Raw genomic sequence first — 21,377 nt, 5'->3', positions numbered from 1 at the left:
TGGTAATTGCGGTTTGATATTAACTTTTCTCTTTTAACATTTTGGTTAAGAGTAATAGATGATCCAGGGTAATATAATAAAAACCAACTGATGAGGATTCTTGTTTGATCCATACGTACGTAGAATGATAATCAATGAAAATTGAAAATGCCTGCCTAAGCCATCTATAATTCTAATGATAACTAATGGAATATATCAAGAACAAATATTTTTAGTTTTACATAATTAAAAGTGACATTAGATTAATAGATTAGATATGTGGTTTAGTTAAAAAAAAAAAAAAAAAAAAAAAAATACGGTTATCATGGACTGCAGGTAATTTACAAGAAAGACGATAAACGTAAGTTGTTTAACACGTTCCTTGATTTAATATTTGTTTATGGGTATTTTATATTAAAAAAACACGAAGTTGTTCAAAAGAATTTATTTTACAAAATGAAAAATGTAAAATTATACTATGTGATTTACCTAATTCACAATTGTCTCTGAGTTAACTTTGATACGACATGGAGCTAATTATAAATTAAATAGACCATATGGATTGATTTTTCATTTATTTCCTTTACAAAATGGTGAGTACTCTTTATAAGAATGACAATTCGTACTCGCGCATTGGCTTTAGGTCATGTCGAAATATAGTTATAAGACTATATAGGTCAATCATCACTCGACCAATATAATTAAGCGGGTTAAACTTCTCAACCCTAGCTTACTAATTTCGTATTAGGTTTACGGGTCGTGTAAAAAAGTGTCAGCGCTATATGTATAAGACTGGTTTTGCATTTTTTTTCCTCTACAAAATGGTGGGTACTTTTTATGAGAGTGATAATTCGTGTTTATGTGTCGGGTTCGGATCGTATTGAAGCATATATATATAAGATTATATAAGCCAACTTTAGTTTAATCTATTTAATAAACGTGTTAGACCGCTTAACCCATATTCACTAAATTTATATTAAGTTGGTGTCAGACTTGTATAAAAATCGTGAACCTTATTTTTTTAAATTGCAATATGTAATTGGGCTATCAGCCTATCACTATGAGCAGGCCTACGCTCAAGCTTTAAGCTAAAAGATAAAAGACAAACTGAAAAAATGAGCTTTTAAATGTTCATGTTCTATAGTAAATTCAATCACAATAAAAAGTAGGAAGAGTTTGCTATTTGGGATTACGGGTCCGTTTGACATTGCAATTTTGTAAAATAAAAGTATGATTTTAAATTAAATCGTAGAACATAAATCGTTTAAATTTGCAATTTTAAAAAAAATTGCAATTTGATTATAAAATCGCAAGCAATGAGATACTTTTTCGAAAACGCACAATTTTAAAAGATAAACTATATTTTTAAAGGTCAAATTGCTATTTTATCAAATGCTTAACTCTATTTTTAAAAATCACATTTTTAAATCATACTTTTTAAAATTATAAACCGGATATACAATTAAATACCAATTATAACAACGAAAGCACAAAACACTCTCAAAGACTCGATGTAATTAAACTACCAATTGTCATTGAGGAGAAGCATTGGTAGATATGACATTCATTGAAGAACAATTATTTGTAGAACTTTTCGGGGTGGTTTAAATTAGAATCCTTTCAAATTATTTGTCTAAATTTGAAAAAATTTGGACAGAATGTTGTGAGAGACCACTTATGATCGACCCACTTGACCGGATAAGTGATTGGACAGTCTAATTTTTATTTGGTCATGTGAATTCTATAAATAATCTCTCTCAATTATCTACTTAAATTATATATATATATATATAACAGAAATGAAAATAACAACAAGGGCTGAGAACTTAAAATTTAAACTAATAACAAAAGTAGGAGAAGACAAATATCTCTGATCGATGATGTGGGTCCTTTAATTTGTCGTACGAATGACAAAAATTAAGGCCACCAATAAAAATTAGACTTGAATAACAACTTTACATCTAACTTCATCTCGTTCCTTCTGAGAAATTTTCTCCAATTAATTCAGTTTATTAAATTAACAATAATATTTTTAAATTATATAATTCTTCATATTTAAAATACATATATTTAATAAATAAAAATTAATTACAAACTAATTTAACAAAGTAATATGCGTCCACGCGAAAAGTACATGTTTTAATATATATATTACATGCTTTAAACTAGGGCCGGCTTAATGGCAAAAAGCCAATTAGATCTTTGCCTAAAAGACACCTAACCTATAAAAGCATCCTTACTAGTTTTATTAAAATAAATTTTTAGTTATTTTGATAAGTTAATTTAATGAAAACACTAAAAAATTAATTACAGAAGCCTCATCATTTTAATCAAAAAATTTTGGAGAATGAAATACTCACAAATTTTGATGAATATTAAGATTTACTCATTAACTTTTACCAATTTTGTTTCTCACATTTCTCTCACAAGATCACTGCACATTTTTGTTGTGTTGTAATTCTCTTATTTGCTCTTGCTCTTGTACTCTCTTTACGTGATTTGCAGTGGCTTTCATTTAGATTGATTGGAACAAATATTTGGATAGCTTTGGGACTCTAATTGCTTTCATCATGCTTTAATTAGCTTTCAAAATTATTTCATTCTCTTTGAGAAAATTGTGTTGCCGTGCGATGGGGTTGGACCTTCTTCGCTTTGCGTATTTAAAGGGTACTCACCGGCCGGCTTGGTTGCCTGTTGGGACGGGGAAACAAAGGAATAGACAGTTTTTGGCTGAAGCAATTACCCCAAAAATAAGCATTACATGTATATACTAGTTATCATCACTAGTATTTGTCACCTAATTTAAATTGTGTCCGATTAGTACAAAGCTTTGGGATATTTAATTTTATTTAACGAACGAGTTGCTAGCTATATGATGAATATATTGTCAAGTTATTTAATTTTTTTAAATAATATAGTACCATGTACACCGTTAGATAGAACAAAACAAAATCTGGTCTGTCATGAATTCACTCATTCTTGAAATGTCATGCATAGACTTAATTAGCGCTGTAGGATGAAGGTAACTACCAAGTCTATCGAGGCCAGAAATACACAATTTGGGTTCCATGGCAGCAATCAAAGCTTCAATTTTTCTTTAATTTGTTAGCATATTGAACAGAAAATAACATTTATCATTCATCCTAACAAATAAAATGCAGATTACAAATTAATGAAAGGCGTTGTATGTAAGTACGTGAGACACATGCAGTGCCATCTTTTTCCTTAGAATGCGACAAATTTTGGAACAATGAATTACAACCTTTTTGGATTGGATCGATGAGGGTGCACGCCAGTAGAAGTTGTGGATTTAGTATTACGTATTACTGCAAGGAAAAGGATGAAGAAAGATTTGATTATTCAAATTAATTAGGATGTCGAGGCTGAGGCCAAGGCTTGGCTTGAGGTATGAGGATCCGTATAAAAGGTGTTTGACGTGTAAATATAAGTCATACATCGAGCCACTTTAATTTTGTCTTTTCCTTTTTTCACAATTTATTCTCTTTTGATTAATTATTTATATGATTCTATATTTCGGAACATAATAGTGAAAATTATTATTAAATAAAAAAACAAATAAAAATACATGTTGTATATCATAGTGATTTTTATCTAAACATGACAAAGGAAAAAGTGACCTAAGTTGTTGAAGGAAGATAAATGGACTCTAGCCGGAGCTTGACTAAGTTGTGCTTAATTTGTATGTGTCCAAATTTCTCTCCTGTCAAAATAGCCGAAGAAAACGACTCACTATGAGTCTATGACGAGATGAATTATATTTCTACGAGACATGACAGAGGAAAAAATGGCCAAGATCGATGTTGGCTTATTCCATGATGATGCTAATGATGATTAAAATATCCAATACTAGACTTATTGTAAAGGTCTTATCATATGCTAGCTAATGCGCGCGACACTACAATCTTGGCCTGCATGTGGCTCTGTTTCTTGGGAGAAGACTTGAAAAGTGTATATGAACATGAGAGTGATCTACACAGGCGGATCGGAGGAAGACCCAAGTCTTCTGAGCTCCCTTCTGAGTTTTGATGCAATGCCCCTCCCATGCCAGTTTAAAATGAAATTCTAGTAAAAACATAAATATTTTACAACTCTTAACATATATCACTGTATAATAAAAAATAAAAAATTAATTCTTTAAAAAATAAAAAATTCTTGAAAATAAAATAAAAAATTACCAGACAAGATAATTTTAAAGATCGGAAATGTTTTACCGACCATCTTGTTGTCCAGCGAATTTTTAATTCTTATATATTGATTACGAATATGCATCTTTTGTTTGAATCCAGAATGTCAGTAGACATTGGGTAAAAGCATATAGCTTCATTATCCAACTTCTTGAAGTTTAAACTTTCTTCTAAGCCAGCTTTTTATTTTATCTAATTAAACAAAAGAAAACCATTTTCTCCTCCTTTACACGCTAGTTTCAGTTTTTTTTTTAATTATTATAATGATCGTTCACTTATTGGAAAATTGAATTTATATGCAGTGAAGTTATTTAATTAATATAATATGGTTGCTTTTCTTCTTGAGATACCATGTACCAAAAAGATCAAACTTTTCCTTCTTTATGTTTGACAATTGATAGCTTTATGATCTCCTTCTTTAAGTTTGAAAGTTCAAAGCTCGTTATATATATACATACAATCAGCTAAATAATTTCGTGAGCTTTTTAGATTGCCAACAACTTCAAGTTTTTAAATGGGTGAGTGGGAGAAAAACTCTAATTAAATTATATGCTTTCACTATCATATGTTCCACAAACAAGAAAGCTCCATTACCTTTTGGGAAACCATTTTTTTTTTTAATTATTTTATTTTTTTCTCATCCAAAATCCTTTTCTCATCCCTTATATAGTTCTCATAAATGGAGTAGAGACATATAAGAAGTGAAACAATATAATCTGAAAGATTTTATTTTGGCATTTGAGATTATATTAATTTTATATATCTCAATGAGAAGCATAAGGAAAAAAAAGACGAAACTCATGAGGAAGTTGTTACAAAATTCCAAGCCGTTTATTTAAACATGAAAAGTCATAGGGAATATAAGGTGTTGGGCAGAGAAGTGTTTGGGGATTCATGGGTCTTGCCCTGTTTGCAGGCAGTGGAATGATCTGAAATTTGTGAGCACTGCGTGAGAGAGAGGGAGAAACAGAAGGAAACTTCAAAACATCGGTGGAAAAGGCGCGAGACATTTTACAAACACAAAGTTTGATGATTAATTTCTGCTTACTCTTTATTGAGTAATGAGATCAAATAGATCGTACAAGCAAGAGAATAACAATTAAACCAAAAAACTAGAATGATAATTAACTAAACTCTAACACTAACAAATGGAGATTATACTCCAAACCCTATCTGATATGATAGATTTAATTTTAAAAGAGATATAATACGTTTACAACTTTTATAATTTTATAAATTTTCTTTTAAAAAAAAAATATAATTAATTATTAGATATGTAGAATCCGTATGTACAAAAAGAGATTCGGTAGTTAGTTTGAAAAAAAAGCTGTTAGACTTATATAAAAGTTGTATAGAAATTGTACGTAAACATATCCATATACGTTGATTATGAATAGAGTAATGACTCTTGTACAACTCTAGCTAATTTTTTTAATGATCAATTATTGGATTTGTTTTCCTATACATGACCCTAAATATTCAATGGTTAATCTTAAAATTTTTTTTGTTAAAGTTGTGTAAGAAACATTACTATTATGAATATGTATTTCTTATTCGAATTCAGAACGTCATCTCAAGTTCAATTTTAAATTATTATTTATTTTAAAAATTTAAGCTAATAAGAAAGCATAATTTTGAAACGCAGGCTTCGGGTAAAAGCATATATAGCTTTATTATCCCAGTTGTTAAAGTTTGAACTTTCATCTAAGCCAGCTTTTTATTTTATCCGATTGAAGATAGGAAATCCAACCTCTCCTCCTTTACTCTTTAGTTTTAGTCTTTGAATTATTATAATGATCTTTCACTTATTGGAAAATTGAATTTATATGCAGTCAAGTTATTTAATTAATATAATATGGTTGCTTTTCTTGTTGAGATACCATGTACCAAAAGATCAAACTTCTCTTTTTTAATGTTTGAAAATTGATAGCTTTTATTTTGAATGTTCAAATAAAGCTCGTTCCTGTGTTTCACATGAATATATAACAGGTATCCCCCTTTACATAACGTAGAAGCTTCTTATGTTGTGAATATTCAGTACAAAATTGTGTGCATATATATATATATATATATATATATAAACAATTTCGTGAGCTTCTAGAATGGATCCTTCAATTTTATTGCCACCGAGATATAATCTCTGTAACCCCTCCAATCCCCCAATTGTAGATGGTATGTTTCCAGTCAAATTGTTATTGCCCAGACTAAGCAAGGTCCAGCCTTTTAAGCTAGGAACCTATACTCTTGGGAATGTGACTCTTTTTATTTGGGATTGATGGGCATAAATGCTTCTAATGGTGGTTGAAAAGTTTCCAATGGAATCAAGAAGAGTAATATCCAAGGGATTGTAGGATATGCCCAGGTTTTTCAAAAATTTACAATTAGATAAAGATGAAAGGAAATTAAGCTCTTGATCTTCAGGCTATCCCGTACGTTAGTTGATTGTTAGTCAGAACAAGGTTTCGAAGGTATTTTAATTTGAAGTGTCCAAGACTTGTGGGTATCGGTAGCTTAGAACAATTTGAAAGATATATTGGGATGGGACGACTAAATTTATTGCCACCAAAGTATAGAAATTCAAGATTGGGGCAGGAAAATCCAGAATCTGATAGAAGATTGCCATATAGGGAATTATTTACCAAGGAGATTAGTTGGAAAGAAGAAATGTTGAAAGGGTTTTGGGGGAGGGGATTCCAAATTCAATATCGACAGATTTGGAATACGACATAAATACCTCGGAATGCTTCCTTCAATATTGGTAATTGCAATGTTGAACACAAGTAGCCTCAACAAGTTAGTTATGGTAGGAGGTATATTACCGGTTAAGTACTTAATTGTTAGCTCCAAGATATAGCCATTCAAGTTAGTTATGGTAGGAAACCATTTTTTTTATTTTATTTTTTCCCATCCAAAATCCTTTTGTCATTCCTTATATGGTTCTCATAAATGGAGGAGAAACATATATGAAGTGAAACAATATAAACTGCAAGATTTTTTTGTCGTTTGAGATTATATTAATTTTATATATCTCCATGAGAAGTGTAAGGAGAAAAAAACATGAGGCTCAAGAAGAAGATGTTAGAAAATTTCAAGCCATTTATTTAAAGTCATACAAACATAAAACACATCACTTGTAAGTACTCTAAGAAATTAAAAGGACAACCCCTATAAAACCCAGATAAAATATCAGGCACCCCTATTTCTGTTTTCAGAAAGTGTCAATTGGATTTTTTTAAGCTTGGCAAGCACATCTTTGATATCGACTCTTTCATCTGGCAACTCCTCAGAACACCTTAAGCCTAATTCCATGATGGATGAAAGAACATTTTGCATAATAGTTACATCTCTTCCGTTTTCTGTTTTCAATAAACCATCATCCACAACTTCCATCATTCTGTCAGGAAGTGATGAATTTATCCATTGCCTCATAGTCAATTCTCCTACGAACATGTTGTCAGTAGGTTTCTTCCTTGTGATCATCTCCAACAATGTTATACCGTAGCTATAAACATCACCTTTGATGGAGACTTTTCCTTCAGAACCATACTCTATCCACACTCGCAATTGTACAAAAGGCCATTAAGTTAGTAATTCATTTTTTTTATTTTTTTGAAAAAAACAATTATCCACATATCTCAAGCAATAAAGAAAAAGTATGTATGTATATACATATATAATGAAATGTATTACATCTATGCATGCAAATTTGTATCTAAATATGCATTTATTGCACCCATGCATACATGCAACCATCTATTGGTACAAATATATACATACCAAACTCCTTAAAGAAAAATTCTAATTAAGCTATGTATGAACAACCTTTAATGAGTCCCTATATACTGTATGAGCGGACCTTTTTTGTTTAGAATAATTGTTATGTGTCACACATCACAAGGGTAGTGTTTGTTTTTCTTTTTTCTTTTTTCTTTTTTTATTTTTATTTTTTATTTTTTTGAGTAATTATGTACATAAATAAAAATAACTTTACGTGGTAAATGTTAAACATAAATTTCAATTTTAGAGCAATTGTTCCAATACATTTTGTATTATTAGTAGCCATAAAATGGGTAATAGAGCCGTAAATGACAAAGCAAACCATATTCCTAGTTACATTTACGAGTCCAAAATTGAAACATACACTACACATATCCTATTAAATTACTTTATATTAACCTAGTGAGCAAGAAGGACATAATATAATTTTTTTTGACGTAATATTTATTTTAGCAAATTTTATAACAAATAGTAATCAATGAATAAGAGGGAATAAATAAGTAATTATATGCCGTCTAAGCAATCATAGTTTGCGTAATTTTTTATCATTAGTGTATATTCATAAGAATCTAAGGCCAATATATATATAAGGTTAAATTATAGAAAATTGAACTTTACATTGATATTCTTGAAACTAGCTAGCAACTATTATTGTTCTTGATATTAGCCACTATTAGATAGCCTCTTAGCAATAAAATAAGTAGAGGTGAGTTCATGTACCTGGAGCAATGTAGCCAAGTGTACCAAGTGTTTTTGTTTGTGTAGCATCCTTGTTTTCGACCAAAATCTTTGAAATGCCAAAGTCACCCACATGTGCAACCATATCCTCATTTAGAAGGATATTGCTAGGCTTCAAATCACAGTGCACCACAGATTCTGATAGACCATGGTGGAGATACTCCAATGCAGATGCAATATCAACCATAATGTTTACTCTTTGAAGAAGATTCAAACAATAGTTATAAGAGTATAACCACCTTTCAAGGCTACCGTTCGACATGTATTGCAGTATTAAAGCTCTGAACTCGAGGTTGGAGCAAGTACTAATGATCTTAACAAGATTCCTATGTCGGATTGTCCGTAAGACCTTGCATTCTGCATCAAAACTTTTGAAAGCACTCGACAATTGTAAATTTAGAACTTTAATAGCAACAATTGTCCCGTCAAAAAGCACCCCTTTGTATACAGAACCAAAACCTCCAGTTCCAAGCAAGTTGCTTTCACAAAAGTTGTTTGTCCCTTGGCAAAGCTCTTGATATGATATCATTTTATGCTCAAATACACGCAATGTATTAAATAAAATTGGAACCTGGAAGTTACTTTCTCGATGTCTTCTCAGCATATAAACCAATGCCAGACAGAGTATGACCAAAGCAATGGTCGGAAGAAAATATTTGAGTAGACTTTGTTTCATCTTTGATCCTTTGGAGCCTGAGTTTTGACAAGGTAGAACTCCAAAAATTGGATTCCCACAAAGCGCCTTGTTTCCTGAAAATGATTTTGCTGTGAAGTTTGCAAAAGGCCCACTAGATGGTATCTCTCCGGATAGCTTATTAAAAGATACATTCAAACATTTGAGCTGTGAAAGTGCCTCAAGAGATTTAGGAATTGCACCAGACAGATCATTGTAAGAGAGATCTATGATATCCAATCCTTTCAAGTCTCCAAAAGTATGTGGGATTTCTCCTTGAAATGAGTTCTTTGACAAATTAAGATAATTTAGGCTTTCAAAAGCTCCGATGATGCTTGGAATGTTTCCCGTAATTTGGTTCCGAGATAAATCTATGTGTTCAATAACTTGCAATTTGTTCATGTTTGGAGACAAATATCCACCAAGGAAATTCGATGTTAGGTCCAACAATAATAGATTTTCAAGGCTCCATAAATTTAATGGTATTGCTGTTTCCAACCTATTAAAACTAAGGTCTAGCCTTTGCAAAAGATTGAGGTTCGAAATACAATTTGGGATGGATCCAGAGATTTTGTTATTTGTGAGATATAACTCACCTAAGTTCTTTAGCTGACATATCTCTTCTGGAATGAATCCTTCAATTTTATTCTCATTAAGTTCCAATCTTTGTAAATTCTTCAATCCCCCAATTGTGGATGGTATGTTGCCAGTCAAATTGTTATTGCCCAGCTCAAGCCATGTCAAGCCTTTTAAGGAACCTATACTCATAGGAATATGACCCTTTATTTTGCTTTCAAATAAAGTAATGGTGTGAAGGGTGGTTGAAAAGTTTCCAATAGAATCCGGAAGAGTAATATCCAAGGGATTGTAGTTTATGGCCAGTAGTTCCAAAACTCTGCAATTAGAGAGAGACGAAAGGAAATTAAGCTCTTGATCTCCGGGCTCTCTTGTTAACTGATTCCCATCCAGAGAAAGTGTTTGAAGGTATTTTAAGTCTCCAAGACTTTTTGGTATTGGCCCGGAGAGTATGTTTGAAGCAAAATCTACTATGACGAGGTTAGAACAATTTGAAAGATACGATGGGATGGGACCACTAAATTTGTTGTGAGCAAAAAGTAGAATTTCAAGATTGGGGCAGGAAAATCCAGAATGTGATGGAAGATTGCCATGTAGGGAATTATTGTCCAATTCGATATCTTGTAGAGAGGAAATGTTGAAAATGTATTGGGGGATTGCTCCTGTGAGAAAATTTGAATTGCATGCAAAACTTTTGAGATTTTGAAGCCCCCATAAATCTCCCGGAATGCTTCCTTCAATGTTGTTAATCTCAATGGTGAACGTAGATAACCTCGACAAGTTAGTTATGGTAGGAGGTATATTGCCAGTTAAGATGTTACCTCCAAGATATAGCTCTTCAAGCTTTTCTAAATTCCCAAAACTTTCTGGAATACTCCCATCAAATCTATTGTATGATAGAGATAAGAGTGAAAGTTGTCTACAGTAATTCATTTGTGAAGGGAGCCGACCACTGAATTTGTTGAGAGAAAGATAGAGCACTTGAAGTTTAGGACAATGGGTGCAGAGATCCATTGGAAGAGTTCCTGAGATGTGATTTTCTGTAAGAGCAATTATGGTTAGAAAGGATATGTTAAAGATGCCAAGAGGAAATGGACCTGTGAGACTGTTGAATTGCAAATTCAAGTACACTAACGACGACATGTTGCCAATAGTTGATGGAATTGAGCCCATAAGATGGTTTATACTCAGATCGATCTTCTAAAGCTTCAGGCAACTATGCAGAGTTGGAGGGATGCTACCTTCCAATTGGTTGGATGACAAGCAAAGTATTCTCAAGCGACGTAGGCGACTGATCTCATGAGGCAGAAACCCAATGAAGCTGTTGTTGCGTAGATCAAGTGAGACTAGGAAGGAGAGGTTACCAATATGTGGAGAAATGGCGCCTTGGAGTCCCATGTAGGAAAGGTCCAAAGCAGTGACTCTTTGCCTGCGTTGGCTACATGAGACCCCAATCCAATTGCAGAAGCTTGTAGTTGTGGACCAGTTACCAGCCAAGACAGTTTGGTTTGGACCGGAAGTGATTTTAGATTCGAAGGCAATGAGACTTACTTGATCAGTAAAGCTGGTGGTGGAAGATTGGGCCAATGGAAGCACCAAGAGAAAATCGAAGAGCAAGAGAATGGAGGGCCTTTTTAATAGCATCATCATGATTGTGTTCCAAGAGAGAGAGGAAGAGAGTGAGAGAATTTATAAGAAAGAAGGCGTGGAGATAAATTATAAGGTGTTAAGCGGCTTTTATAAGAGAATTTCAATCCTGGGGGGAAATTAATTGAAAGGAAATGATGATATGAGTTGAAGTTGTGGGTTTTTCCCTCTTAAACACTTGGAAGTCCATGCATATTCCTCTTCAACAATTGGCTTTGTGATTCGGAAGTCTAAGCACCAAGTAATTATGCGAAAGGGAGATGATGACAAACAAGAAATAAAGCCAATTGGCTTTGGCTTTGTTATGGTTTGAGATTTTTTTTTTGTTTTGTTTTTTGAGATATGGTTTGAGACTTCTAGAGTCTTATAGTGGAGAGACTCTAGACTTCGAGAGTCTTGTATAATTAGGTCTATAAACACCAGCATTCTATCATTAAATTTTGAAAAAGGGCAGTAAATAGGAACTTAGTGTTGTATTAATTTATTATTTTTTGGATGTGATAGTATAATATCTTTATGTTTTGGGCCCATAATGGGTTTGGTCATTTTGTAAATACTTAAAAAAGTCCATACTCTCACCTTATATACGAATGAAGTTGGCCAGCTAATTAAATTTTAATATTACTACCATTAGTAGATTATAGGGTACAGAGCAGTAGACTCCTCCACACTCAAGAATGGAAAGCTCATTTCCAAACATGGGAGATATTCATTTCTTTCTCAATACTTGATTTGCGCAATCTGCAAAGAAGGCGTAAAACATTATCGTTTAAATCTAACACTAGCTTACATGTTAGGCCAAGTTAAAAAAAAGAAAAAAAAAAAAAGAAAAGAAAAGAGAAGAAGATGTGATCCAGAAGAAAGAAAACTCCATTTTTGTCGTAATGTAATGTGTGGTAGAATGTTGTTTGTTGTTACAAATTCCGATAACTTATCATAATTGTGTTGTTGATTTTAGTACACAACTAATTAAATCCTAATTACAATCTACTATCTTACAAAAAAGATTAAACGAAATTAACCATATTATCTATTGGGAGTAATCTATTAATAAAACTTGAACATAAAAACTTGATTAGTGATTTTACATCTCAAAAAGATAGAAAAATGATTTTTAAATTAAAAAAGGACTAATGTTATCTTTTTGCCGTATGCCTCAATTTTCATTGAGCCACCTTCCTTTAAAGATATATGTTAATTTAATAAATTCAATTCAATAATTCAAATTTAAAAGAAAACTTTGTTGTGTATGCATTGATGTTTCTATTTCATGCAATTTTAATTGACTAATGCTAGATACTACATTTTTTTTTATCCCACAACACTAACATGGCAGTTTCAACCAACCTTTGGACCAATCCTCGTTTGAAAAAAAAAAATCCCGAGTAGTAGAGCATGGTGATCGAGTAACAAATTAACGTGCCGAGTAAAACATTTTTATTTTTTCTGCATTATTCTCGTTGATGAACTCCACAAATATGTTCTTGATACAATTAAAAGCTTTCTGTTTTTTCCTATTCTAACACCACAGTTTTTTTATTTATTTTTATTTGCGGTTTGTTATTAACTTTTCTTTTTGAACATTTTGGTTAAGAGTAATATACAGATGATCCTTGGTAATATAATAGTTTTGTCCTCTAATTTCACGGGGAAAAGGGCTTGGACATTCTCAAACAGGTAATTGAAGGGGGGCCAAGTTTGAGTCTTGAAAGAACAATCCCTTAATATATGCATTGAGGATTTTATGTGTTATAACATATTGATTTTCTTAGCCAATCCAAAAAGAAGAAAAGATAAGAATACATTCACCTCACAATCAAAATCTTGAGCTTTATCTCTTCTCTCTCCTAGTATCCTTCTTCTTTGTGCAGCAAGTGAGGGAGGAGGAAAGGGTTTCTTCTCTTCTCTATTCTCCTCTTTCCTTTCCTTTATGTTTTTTTTCCTGTTTTCTTTGCTTTGGTTTATTTCCTATCCCTTCTAGGGAGTTTTGTTTCCCCGGGTTAGATCCGATGGTGGTTGATGTTCTCCTAATCCTTATAGGACTATGGAGGTTGTTTTTTAGTTTTTCCTTGTGCTTTTTTCTGTTGGTTTTCTTGGCAGAAGGCTACACGGGACGTTTGTGTTGGGGACCGGCTTTTCTGGTGTGTCTCCAGCGAGTTTTTTCTGGCTGTATTTTTTTTATGTCTTCTTTAGAGCCAGATCTGTGTTCTTTGGCTGGGTCCCTCATGACACACGCCTCTCTATGTTGGAGATCGTTGGTTTTGGTGGTCGTCTGCTGAAGAGGGAAGTCCCCGATAAAGGCGCGTGTTTACAATTTACACGCGTTGGTGCCGGTGACAGCTTTTTCCCAACGCCGGTTTCGTTTGGTTTCTGTTTGGGTTTTTTGTTTGTTTTTCTGTTCACAATTCGCCTTTGTAATGCTCAATTGTTATTGGACTATTTGTTGGCATAGTAGCTAGATTAGCCATCTTTTTTTTTTTTTTTTTTTGTTTAGATTGTGCTTAAACGTAAAGAGCGGGTCAAATGTTGTTCATGTAATATTTGTGTGTTGTTTAGATAGCTGTTTTAAGTCAGATTTTTTTGGCTTAGGGTGTATGGAGTCTTGTACCTCTATTCTCTATAAGTGCCTTCGGGCGTTCTTAAGTAATATATGATGACTCGTGTTATCTATCCAAAAAATAAGAAGAAAAGATAAACTGAAAATTCACTTTTACCATATCCAATCAAATCTTCTAAAGCAAAAGAATGTTAAATATGAAGCTTTTTAGGTCCACGAGGTATGATATATAGGCATACGAGCAGCGTAAGGAGAAAAAAATGATAAAAAGCTCAAGAGGAAGATGTTAGAAAATCCCAAGCCATTTATGTAAACATGAAAAGTCATACAAACAAAAAACATACCATTTGTAAGTACTTCAAGAAATCAAAACCGTATAAAACCTAGATCAAAGATATTTGACGCCCACGTTTTTGTTTTTAAAAAGTGCCTGTCTGATTTTTTGAAGCTTTGCAAGCACATTTTTGATATTGACTCTTTCAGCTGGTAACTCTTCACTACACCTTAAGTTTAATTTCATGATAGATGAAAGAACACTTTGCATAACTGTTACATCTCTTCCATTTTCTGTTCTCAATAAACCGTTATCCACAACTCTCATCATTATGCTAAAAAGTGATGCATTTATCCATTGCCTCAAAGTCAACTCTCCTTCAAATATGTCGTCGGTAGGTTTCTTTCTCGTAATCATCTCCAACAAAATTATACCGTAGCTATAAACATCGCCTTTGATGGACACTTTTCCTTCAAAACCATACTCTATTCATCACTCGGAATTATGCAAAAAGGCATTTAAGTTAGTAATTCAAAATTTTAAAAGGAAGAAAAAAAAGAAAAAAAAAAGGAAGTTGTCCGCATATCTCAACAAAAAAGAAGGAAAAAAAAGTATGTACTTATATATTGATATATATTACATACATGCAAATGTAAATCTAAATATGCATTCATTGTACCCGGCCATATACTCAACCATATATATATATAAGAGAATTTCAATCTTGAGGGGGCTGTTTTGGGCGCGCCCAACGTTCCAGTGCGCACAAAGACTACTCTTTTTCTATATAAGTGGAAATTGAAAGGAAATTAATGATCACGAGTGGAAGTCTAAGCCATGAACGTATATTCCTCTTCAGCAATTGGCATTGTGATTGGGGGAAGATATGATGGCGTGCCACGAAGGGCCCAACGTCCACCTCATCCTAATTCATGACACTTGGCATTAATTGGAGGTCGCAGACTTGCCTATCATGGAGCAGTACTGCTCATCGATCGTGGGCATCAGGTACATGGGCAGTAGGAACGCGGGACATCAGCTAGTATACCGGGTAGTTGTTACGTTATGAGCATTAATCTATGCGGGGAGTTCTACGACTCAGTTATCATGTGTGTTAATGGTTAGTTATATTACCTAAATTGCGGGGGAATATGCCGAGTATAAGGGTTTGTTTGGGTTTGCGATTTAAAAACAATGATTTTAAAATCTACAATTTTAAAAAAATAATTTTTAAAAACGCAATTAAGTGTATGTTTGGTAAAATCGCAGTTTAACCTTTAAAATTGTAGGTTAGCCTTTAAAATTATGCATTTTCAAAAAAGCAAACTCTTCCAGTGATTTGAAAAATCTGTTTTCTGCAATTTCAAATCACAAATTTTTTAAAATGCAATTCTCAAACGGTTCATTTTCTGCGATTTGGTTTAAAATCGCGTCTTTTGTTTACGAAATCGCAATCTCAAACGCACCCTAAGTGAAGAAGTAAGAGATTAGTAGATGTATTAATTGAATGAGTAATACTATTTAGTAGGTTGTTATATGACTACTATACAACTGACATGATGCGGCCTTGGAAACCAGTCTTTGGATAAGCACAAGCTTGTAAAAAAAAAAAATTCAGTAGCTCGTTCTCACTTTTACGTCATCCTAATTGTATAGTAGTCGTATAGCGGTCTACTAAATATCATTTCTCTAATTGAATATTGCAATCTAACATTTGTCGTCGTTTGTCTCCCACCCTTAATTGTAGTAATTATCTATCCAATATCTATTCATTTATCTTTAATTTACTGTGAGCTCCTATCAACTTGGTATCAGAGCCAGGTTACCGCCAACCAGGATTGTTTTTTGAGAAATTGGAATAAAAAATGCAGGAGCTGAAGAAGGGGTATGCAGAAGATGGGTGTGGAGTCACAGTCCAACTTCAAGGAGCTTTGAGAATTATTCTCCAAGTCTTTTGATCAAGGCGAATCATCTGTAGGCAAAGAAAAAGGATCATTTCAAATTCAAGGAAATCATTCTTCTAGGCATTCGGGTGGTTCTGACCGAGTAATTTCAGTAAGCTAGAATTTCTCCGTTATTCTGCATGGAGACGATCCCACTGTGTGGATAAACTGGGTAATCCCAATAATTCGGCTACAAACAAAACCAAAGGATCAAAAGGTGTCATTGACTGCCATTTATCTCGAAAGTGAAGCCAACCAATGGTGGAGGGATTGAGCTAGCGAGTATCTACAAGAATTCGAACGTTTAGCGAATAGAGTGGAGGGATGGCGTCAAAAGGAGCTAGTAGGGGTATTCCTTAGAGGGTTGAAGTAAGATTTTGTCTCTGCCATACGAATGTTTAAGCCCAAAGACACTTCATGACACCATTGAACTGGCATGCATGAGGGATGAAAACCTCTCCAAATCACGCAAGACTACATGAAATGATGGGCCAAAAATCGCAATTCACCAATCCCCTGAAAAACGGCTTTAGGGGTGGTTGGCCACCCTCCAACTCCTTTGTTTTTCATTGATTTTTGTTTGTTTGTTTGATTGAACGGTAAATTGGACATTTCAAGAAACAAAAATTGACGTTAAATACTTAACAGAAAGGAAAGAGTAGTGTGGGTTATAATGATGGTTCACGAGGGTAAATGTGTTTTTTCCAAAACTAAAACATATAATATGTATATGCTGTACGTTTGTGACATGATTGGAGTTTCACATATTTCACATATATAATGGTTGTTGACCAATTACTAGAGCCCAAATAATAGGCCCTGGTAAAAATCCTTCAATCAATATTCATTTTTATTTTGTAAGTAGTTAATTAGAGAGAGTTACCCTCCCAAATTCTCGCATTTATGAATGTTGGGAGGAAGCGACAACTAAGATGGATCGGACCGAAATAGAGTAGTTTGGGAAAATAAGTTAGCCATTTCCATAAAAGGCGAATTCCAATCATGTCCTTCAATGGTTTCTCCGTCCTGATTGAGAAGCCGGAGCCATCTGATCCGTTGAAAGGGATCTTCGTTTTTCCTGAATTAATTAATGCAACTTCTATGCTCCTTTTATGGGCTTCCATGCAATTGAACCTTGACTCGATCTGTGTTGATTTTTTCAGAAAATGTAGCAACCAAGCCTGCTTTGCGGAAGGTAGGATCAGAAATTGCCTAATAATATATACCTATATCCATTACGACACGCAAGAGAACTAAAATTAGTGTACAATAATTCAATTTTTGCAATATAAGTATTTATTGAGTAATTTTAAAAGTTCGTCTGGTGTCCTTGCAAAAATTATGACTTTTAAAATTAATATTTGGTCAAAATTTAAGTAGCATTACTCGTATTTATTATTATATTTACTCTTAAACAATACCCTAGTGACTCGCCCGTAAACTTTCTATAAATTTAGTAAAAGTATTACACAGACTCTAAAATGCTTATTTCTTGGTATAGCAGTAAAAATTATTATTTGATGGATGAAATAACAAATTAATGTGCCTGAGCGAAAAGACTTTTGTCTCTTGCATTATTCTTGTCAATGAACTTGACGTCAAATATGTGCTTCATAGTTGATACCACTAAAAGTTTATAGTTCTAAAAATGAAAAATGCCTTTTTAGGCCGTCCATAATTCTAAAAATTTGGAATTGTTGAATCTTGAGTTTAATTAAGTGCATAAAAATATTGCGGTTAGAAAACATGCCTTCTGATATCAATAATAGGGCCGACAATTTTGACACGACCCGACAACACGACACGAAATTAGCGGGTTTGAGTCTACCTTAAACGGGTTTGGGTCATAAACGGGTCGAGCCGATTATATTGGTTTGGCGAGTCGGGTCGCGGGTGACCCGCCAGACACGATTAGGTTTTTTTATTTTTTATTTATTTTTTATTTTTTTTTTAAAAAAAAGAAATGAAAAGAAAAATGAAAAAAGGTGGAAAATAGCACCAATCAAAAATGTCAGAAATCTAAACTTAATCAACCTTAGTTTTCGAATGCAGTAGTTATGGTCTGCCTGCAACTTCCTAGGCTTGTTAACCCGAAAGATCTTTCCTTAGGTTCTTGTGAATTGCTGAGTGATTGAATTGGTTGGAAGCCTTGCTTTGAAGGTAGAATGTAATGGCTAGGTTAGTGAGTTTGTTGTAGTTCTTCTAGATCTGTACAGCCTGTAGAGCTTACATGTGTATAATAAGAAAGTCTGATATGTTGGCCTGTACCCTGTTTCTCTGGATTCCCTAATCATTCATGGATTATCCAAGAATGTGTTTTTGCTTGCATCTGGCATTTAAGAACCAGTCTTCATTGAGTAAATTTTCAGGTTAATATTTTTTAGGTATGTTTTCATTGTTCCACCTTTGGTGTTTCTGACCCAGTTAATATTATTCTCACTGCATTGCTTCCTGTATGCAGCTCACAACTGCTGGCTGCCTTCTTCTTCTTCTTTTCGGTTGAAATGCAAATAAAGCTACATATTTTAGTTTTTTTTTTACCCTGCCAATTTCTGACTTTTGTGATTTTAGCAGCTGATTTTAATTTATTTATTAATAAAATTCCCCCCCCCCCCCCCCCCCCAAAAAAAAAGTAATTAAAAAAAAAAAAAACCTTTTAAACCTAAACGGGTCAAAATAGGTCGTTTCGGGTCGTGTCGACCCGATTTGGCCCATTATGTTAAACGGGTTCACGGGTCGTGTCGGGTGACCCGTGAAATAATCGTGCCGTGCCGTGTCTGGAACCCCGACCTGTTAACATAAACGGGTCGTGTCTGGGTCTAGGCTAAATGGGTCGCGGGTTTTAACGGGTCGTGTCGGGTGACCCGTTTTGCCAGCCCTAATCAATAAGAAGCAAAAGGAGGCTAGGCAAAAATCCATCAAAGGCTCGAGACGAAGATGCTAGAAAATTCCAAGCCATTTATTTAAACATGAAAATGATACAATTAGAAAACATAAGGCTACCGTTCGGCATGTATTGCAGTACTAAAGCTCTAAACTCGTGGTTGGAACATGTCCTTATGATCTTAACAACATTTCTATGTTGGATTGCTTGTAAGACCTTACATTCCACATCAAAACTTTTGAAAGCACCCAACAATTGCAAATTTAAAACTTTAACAGCAACAATTGTCCCGTCAAATAGCATCTCTTTGTACACAACCAAAATCTCTAGCTCCAAGCAAGTTGCTTTCACAAAAGTCGTTTGTCCCTTGGCAAAGCTTTTGATATGATATCATTCTATACTCCAATACGTGCAATGCATTAAACAAAGTTGGAAGCTGTATTTTCCTTTCTTGCTGTCTTCTAAGCATATAAATCAATGCTAGACATATTGTAACTGAAGCAATGATATGAAGAAAATATTTGAGCAGTCTTTGTTTCACCTTTGATCCTTGGGAGCCTAGGCTTGGACAAGGTAAAACTCCAAAAATTGGATTCCTACAAAGCCCTCGGTTTCCTGAAAATGATTTAATCGTGAAGTTTGCAAAAGGCCTAGCAGATGGAATCTCTCCAGATAGCTTGTTGAAAGACAAATTCAAATACTCGATATGTGAAAGTGCCTTAAGAGACTTAGGAATTAAACCAGAGAGATTATTATATGAGAGGTTTAACACATCTAATCCTTTGAAGTCTCCAAAAGATTGTGGAATATCTCATTGAAATTAATTCCTTAACAAATCAAGATAACTTAGGCTTTCAAAAGCTCTAATGATGCTTGGAATATTCCCAGTAATTTGGTTCTAAGATAAATCCATGCATTCAATATTATCCAATTTTTTCATGTTTGGAGACAAATATCCACCAAGGAGATTCGATGATTAGTCCAAAAACAATAGATTCTCAAGGCTCCATAAATTTAATGGTATTTGTGATTCTACCTTATTTGCACTAAGGTTTAACCTTTTGTAGAAGATTGAGGTTTGAAATGCAATTTGGGATGGATCTAGTGTAATGTTCGGGACATTTTTTAATAATTAAAGTATAAAATTTAAGTAAATAATTAGTTAAGTTAATTTAGTGTTATTAAAAATGCAAGAGAATATTTTTAAAGTCTAAAAAAAATAAAATATAAAATATAAAAGAAAAATAAAAAAGAAAATAAATAGAAAATAAAATTAAAAAAAATGAAATAGAAAAGAATAATCAGAAAGAGAAAAAAATAAAATAAAATAAAAGATAAAAGTCAAAAAAAAAAAAAAAGAATAGACAAAAGTCAAAAAGTTAAAAAAATAAAATAAATAAAAGATGAAGAGAGGCGCACGTGGCCTCCCTTCTCAATTAACTGGAAAGGCCAATTGGCCTTTCCAAAGCAGGGGCGCACACGCCTATGCTGTATAACGAAAAAAAAAAAAAAGAGAAAAAAAAAAGAAGTAGGAAATGGTCATCTGACCCGAGAGAGAAACAACAGAAAGGATGATTTTTCTTTAAGCCTTTTTCATATAAAAATCTTGATCCACAAACATAACGGTCTAATCTTCTAACGTGATCTATGAAGCTCGATTTACGTTTCTACCGATCGTTTTGAGGTAAATAGTTAAATTCATATTTTAAATTTTTTGGTTAAATCTAGCAAAATATGAGTTTGATATAGTGTTTTCTTTAAGCTTTGTGTTATTTGGAGCTTGCAAAGATTCTCCAAACACCGGGTATTATTTGGGTAAATTTTTGGATAAGTTCCTTTAATTCCTAATTTATGGATTAATGTTATTTTAAATATATTAGTGTTTATGTTAGTGAGATTAATATTTGTTGTAATTAAGTTAGTATTTTATAAATTATGGGTTAATTTTGGAAACCCAATTTGATGGGTTAAATTAATTTGGGAGTTTTAAGTGATTAAAATTTATATAGTTAAATTATGTTAATATGTTAGTAATTGATGTAAAAGTATTTATGAACATAATATTAGAGTTAATGATATTGAGAAAATGTTAGTGAGAAATAATCTAGAGATTAGTGAATATAA

At 33.2% G+C, this 21,377-nt stretch overlaps 2 protein-coding genes across 2 annotated transcripts; both read right to left on the bottom strand.

The window, feature by feature from the left end:
* Positions 1-8,481: 8,481 nt before the first annotated feature.
* LOC133872599 (receptor kinase-like protein Xa21) lies at positions 8,482-11,091 on the bottom strand. Its single transcript, XM_062310155.1, has one exon. The coding sequence runs from the start codon at positions 11,089-11,091 to the stop codon at positions 8,674-8,676; it is 2,418 nt and encodes an 805-aa protein (XP_062166139.1). The 3' UTR covers positions 8,482-8,673.
* Positions 11,092-11,148: 57 nt separating this feature from the next.
* On the bottom strand, positions 11,149-11,598 carry LOC133872598 (LRR receptor-like serine/threonine-protein kinase EFR). The gene has a single exon (XM_062310154.1). The coding sequence runs from the start codon at positions 11,596-11,598 to the stop codon at positions 11,149-11,151; it is 450 nt and encodes a 149-aa protein (XP_062166138.1).
* Positions 11,599-21,377: the final 9,779 nt, after the last annotated feature.

This window comes from Alnus glutinosa, chromosome 7 (genome assembly GCF_958979055.1).
Source record: "Alnus glutinosa chromosome 7, dhAlnGlut1.1, whole genome shotgun sequence".
In the NCBI taxonomy this organism is placed as follows: Eukaryota; Viridiplantae; Streptophyta; class Magnoliopsida; order Fagales; family Betulaceae; genus Alnus; species Alnus glutinosa.
This window is presented reverse-complemented; position numbering and strand designations above follow the sequence as displayed.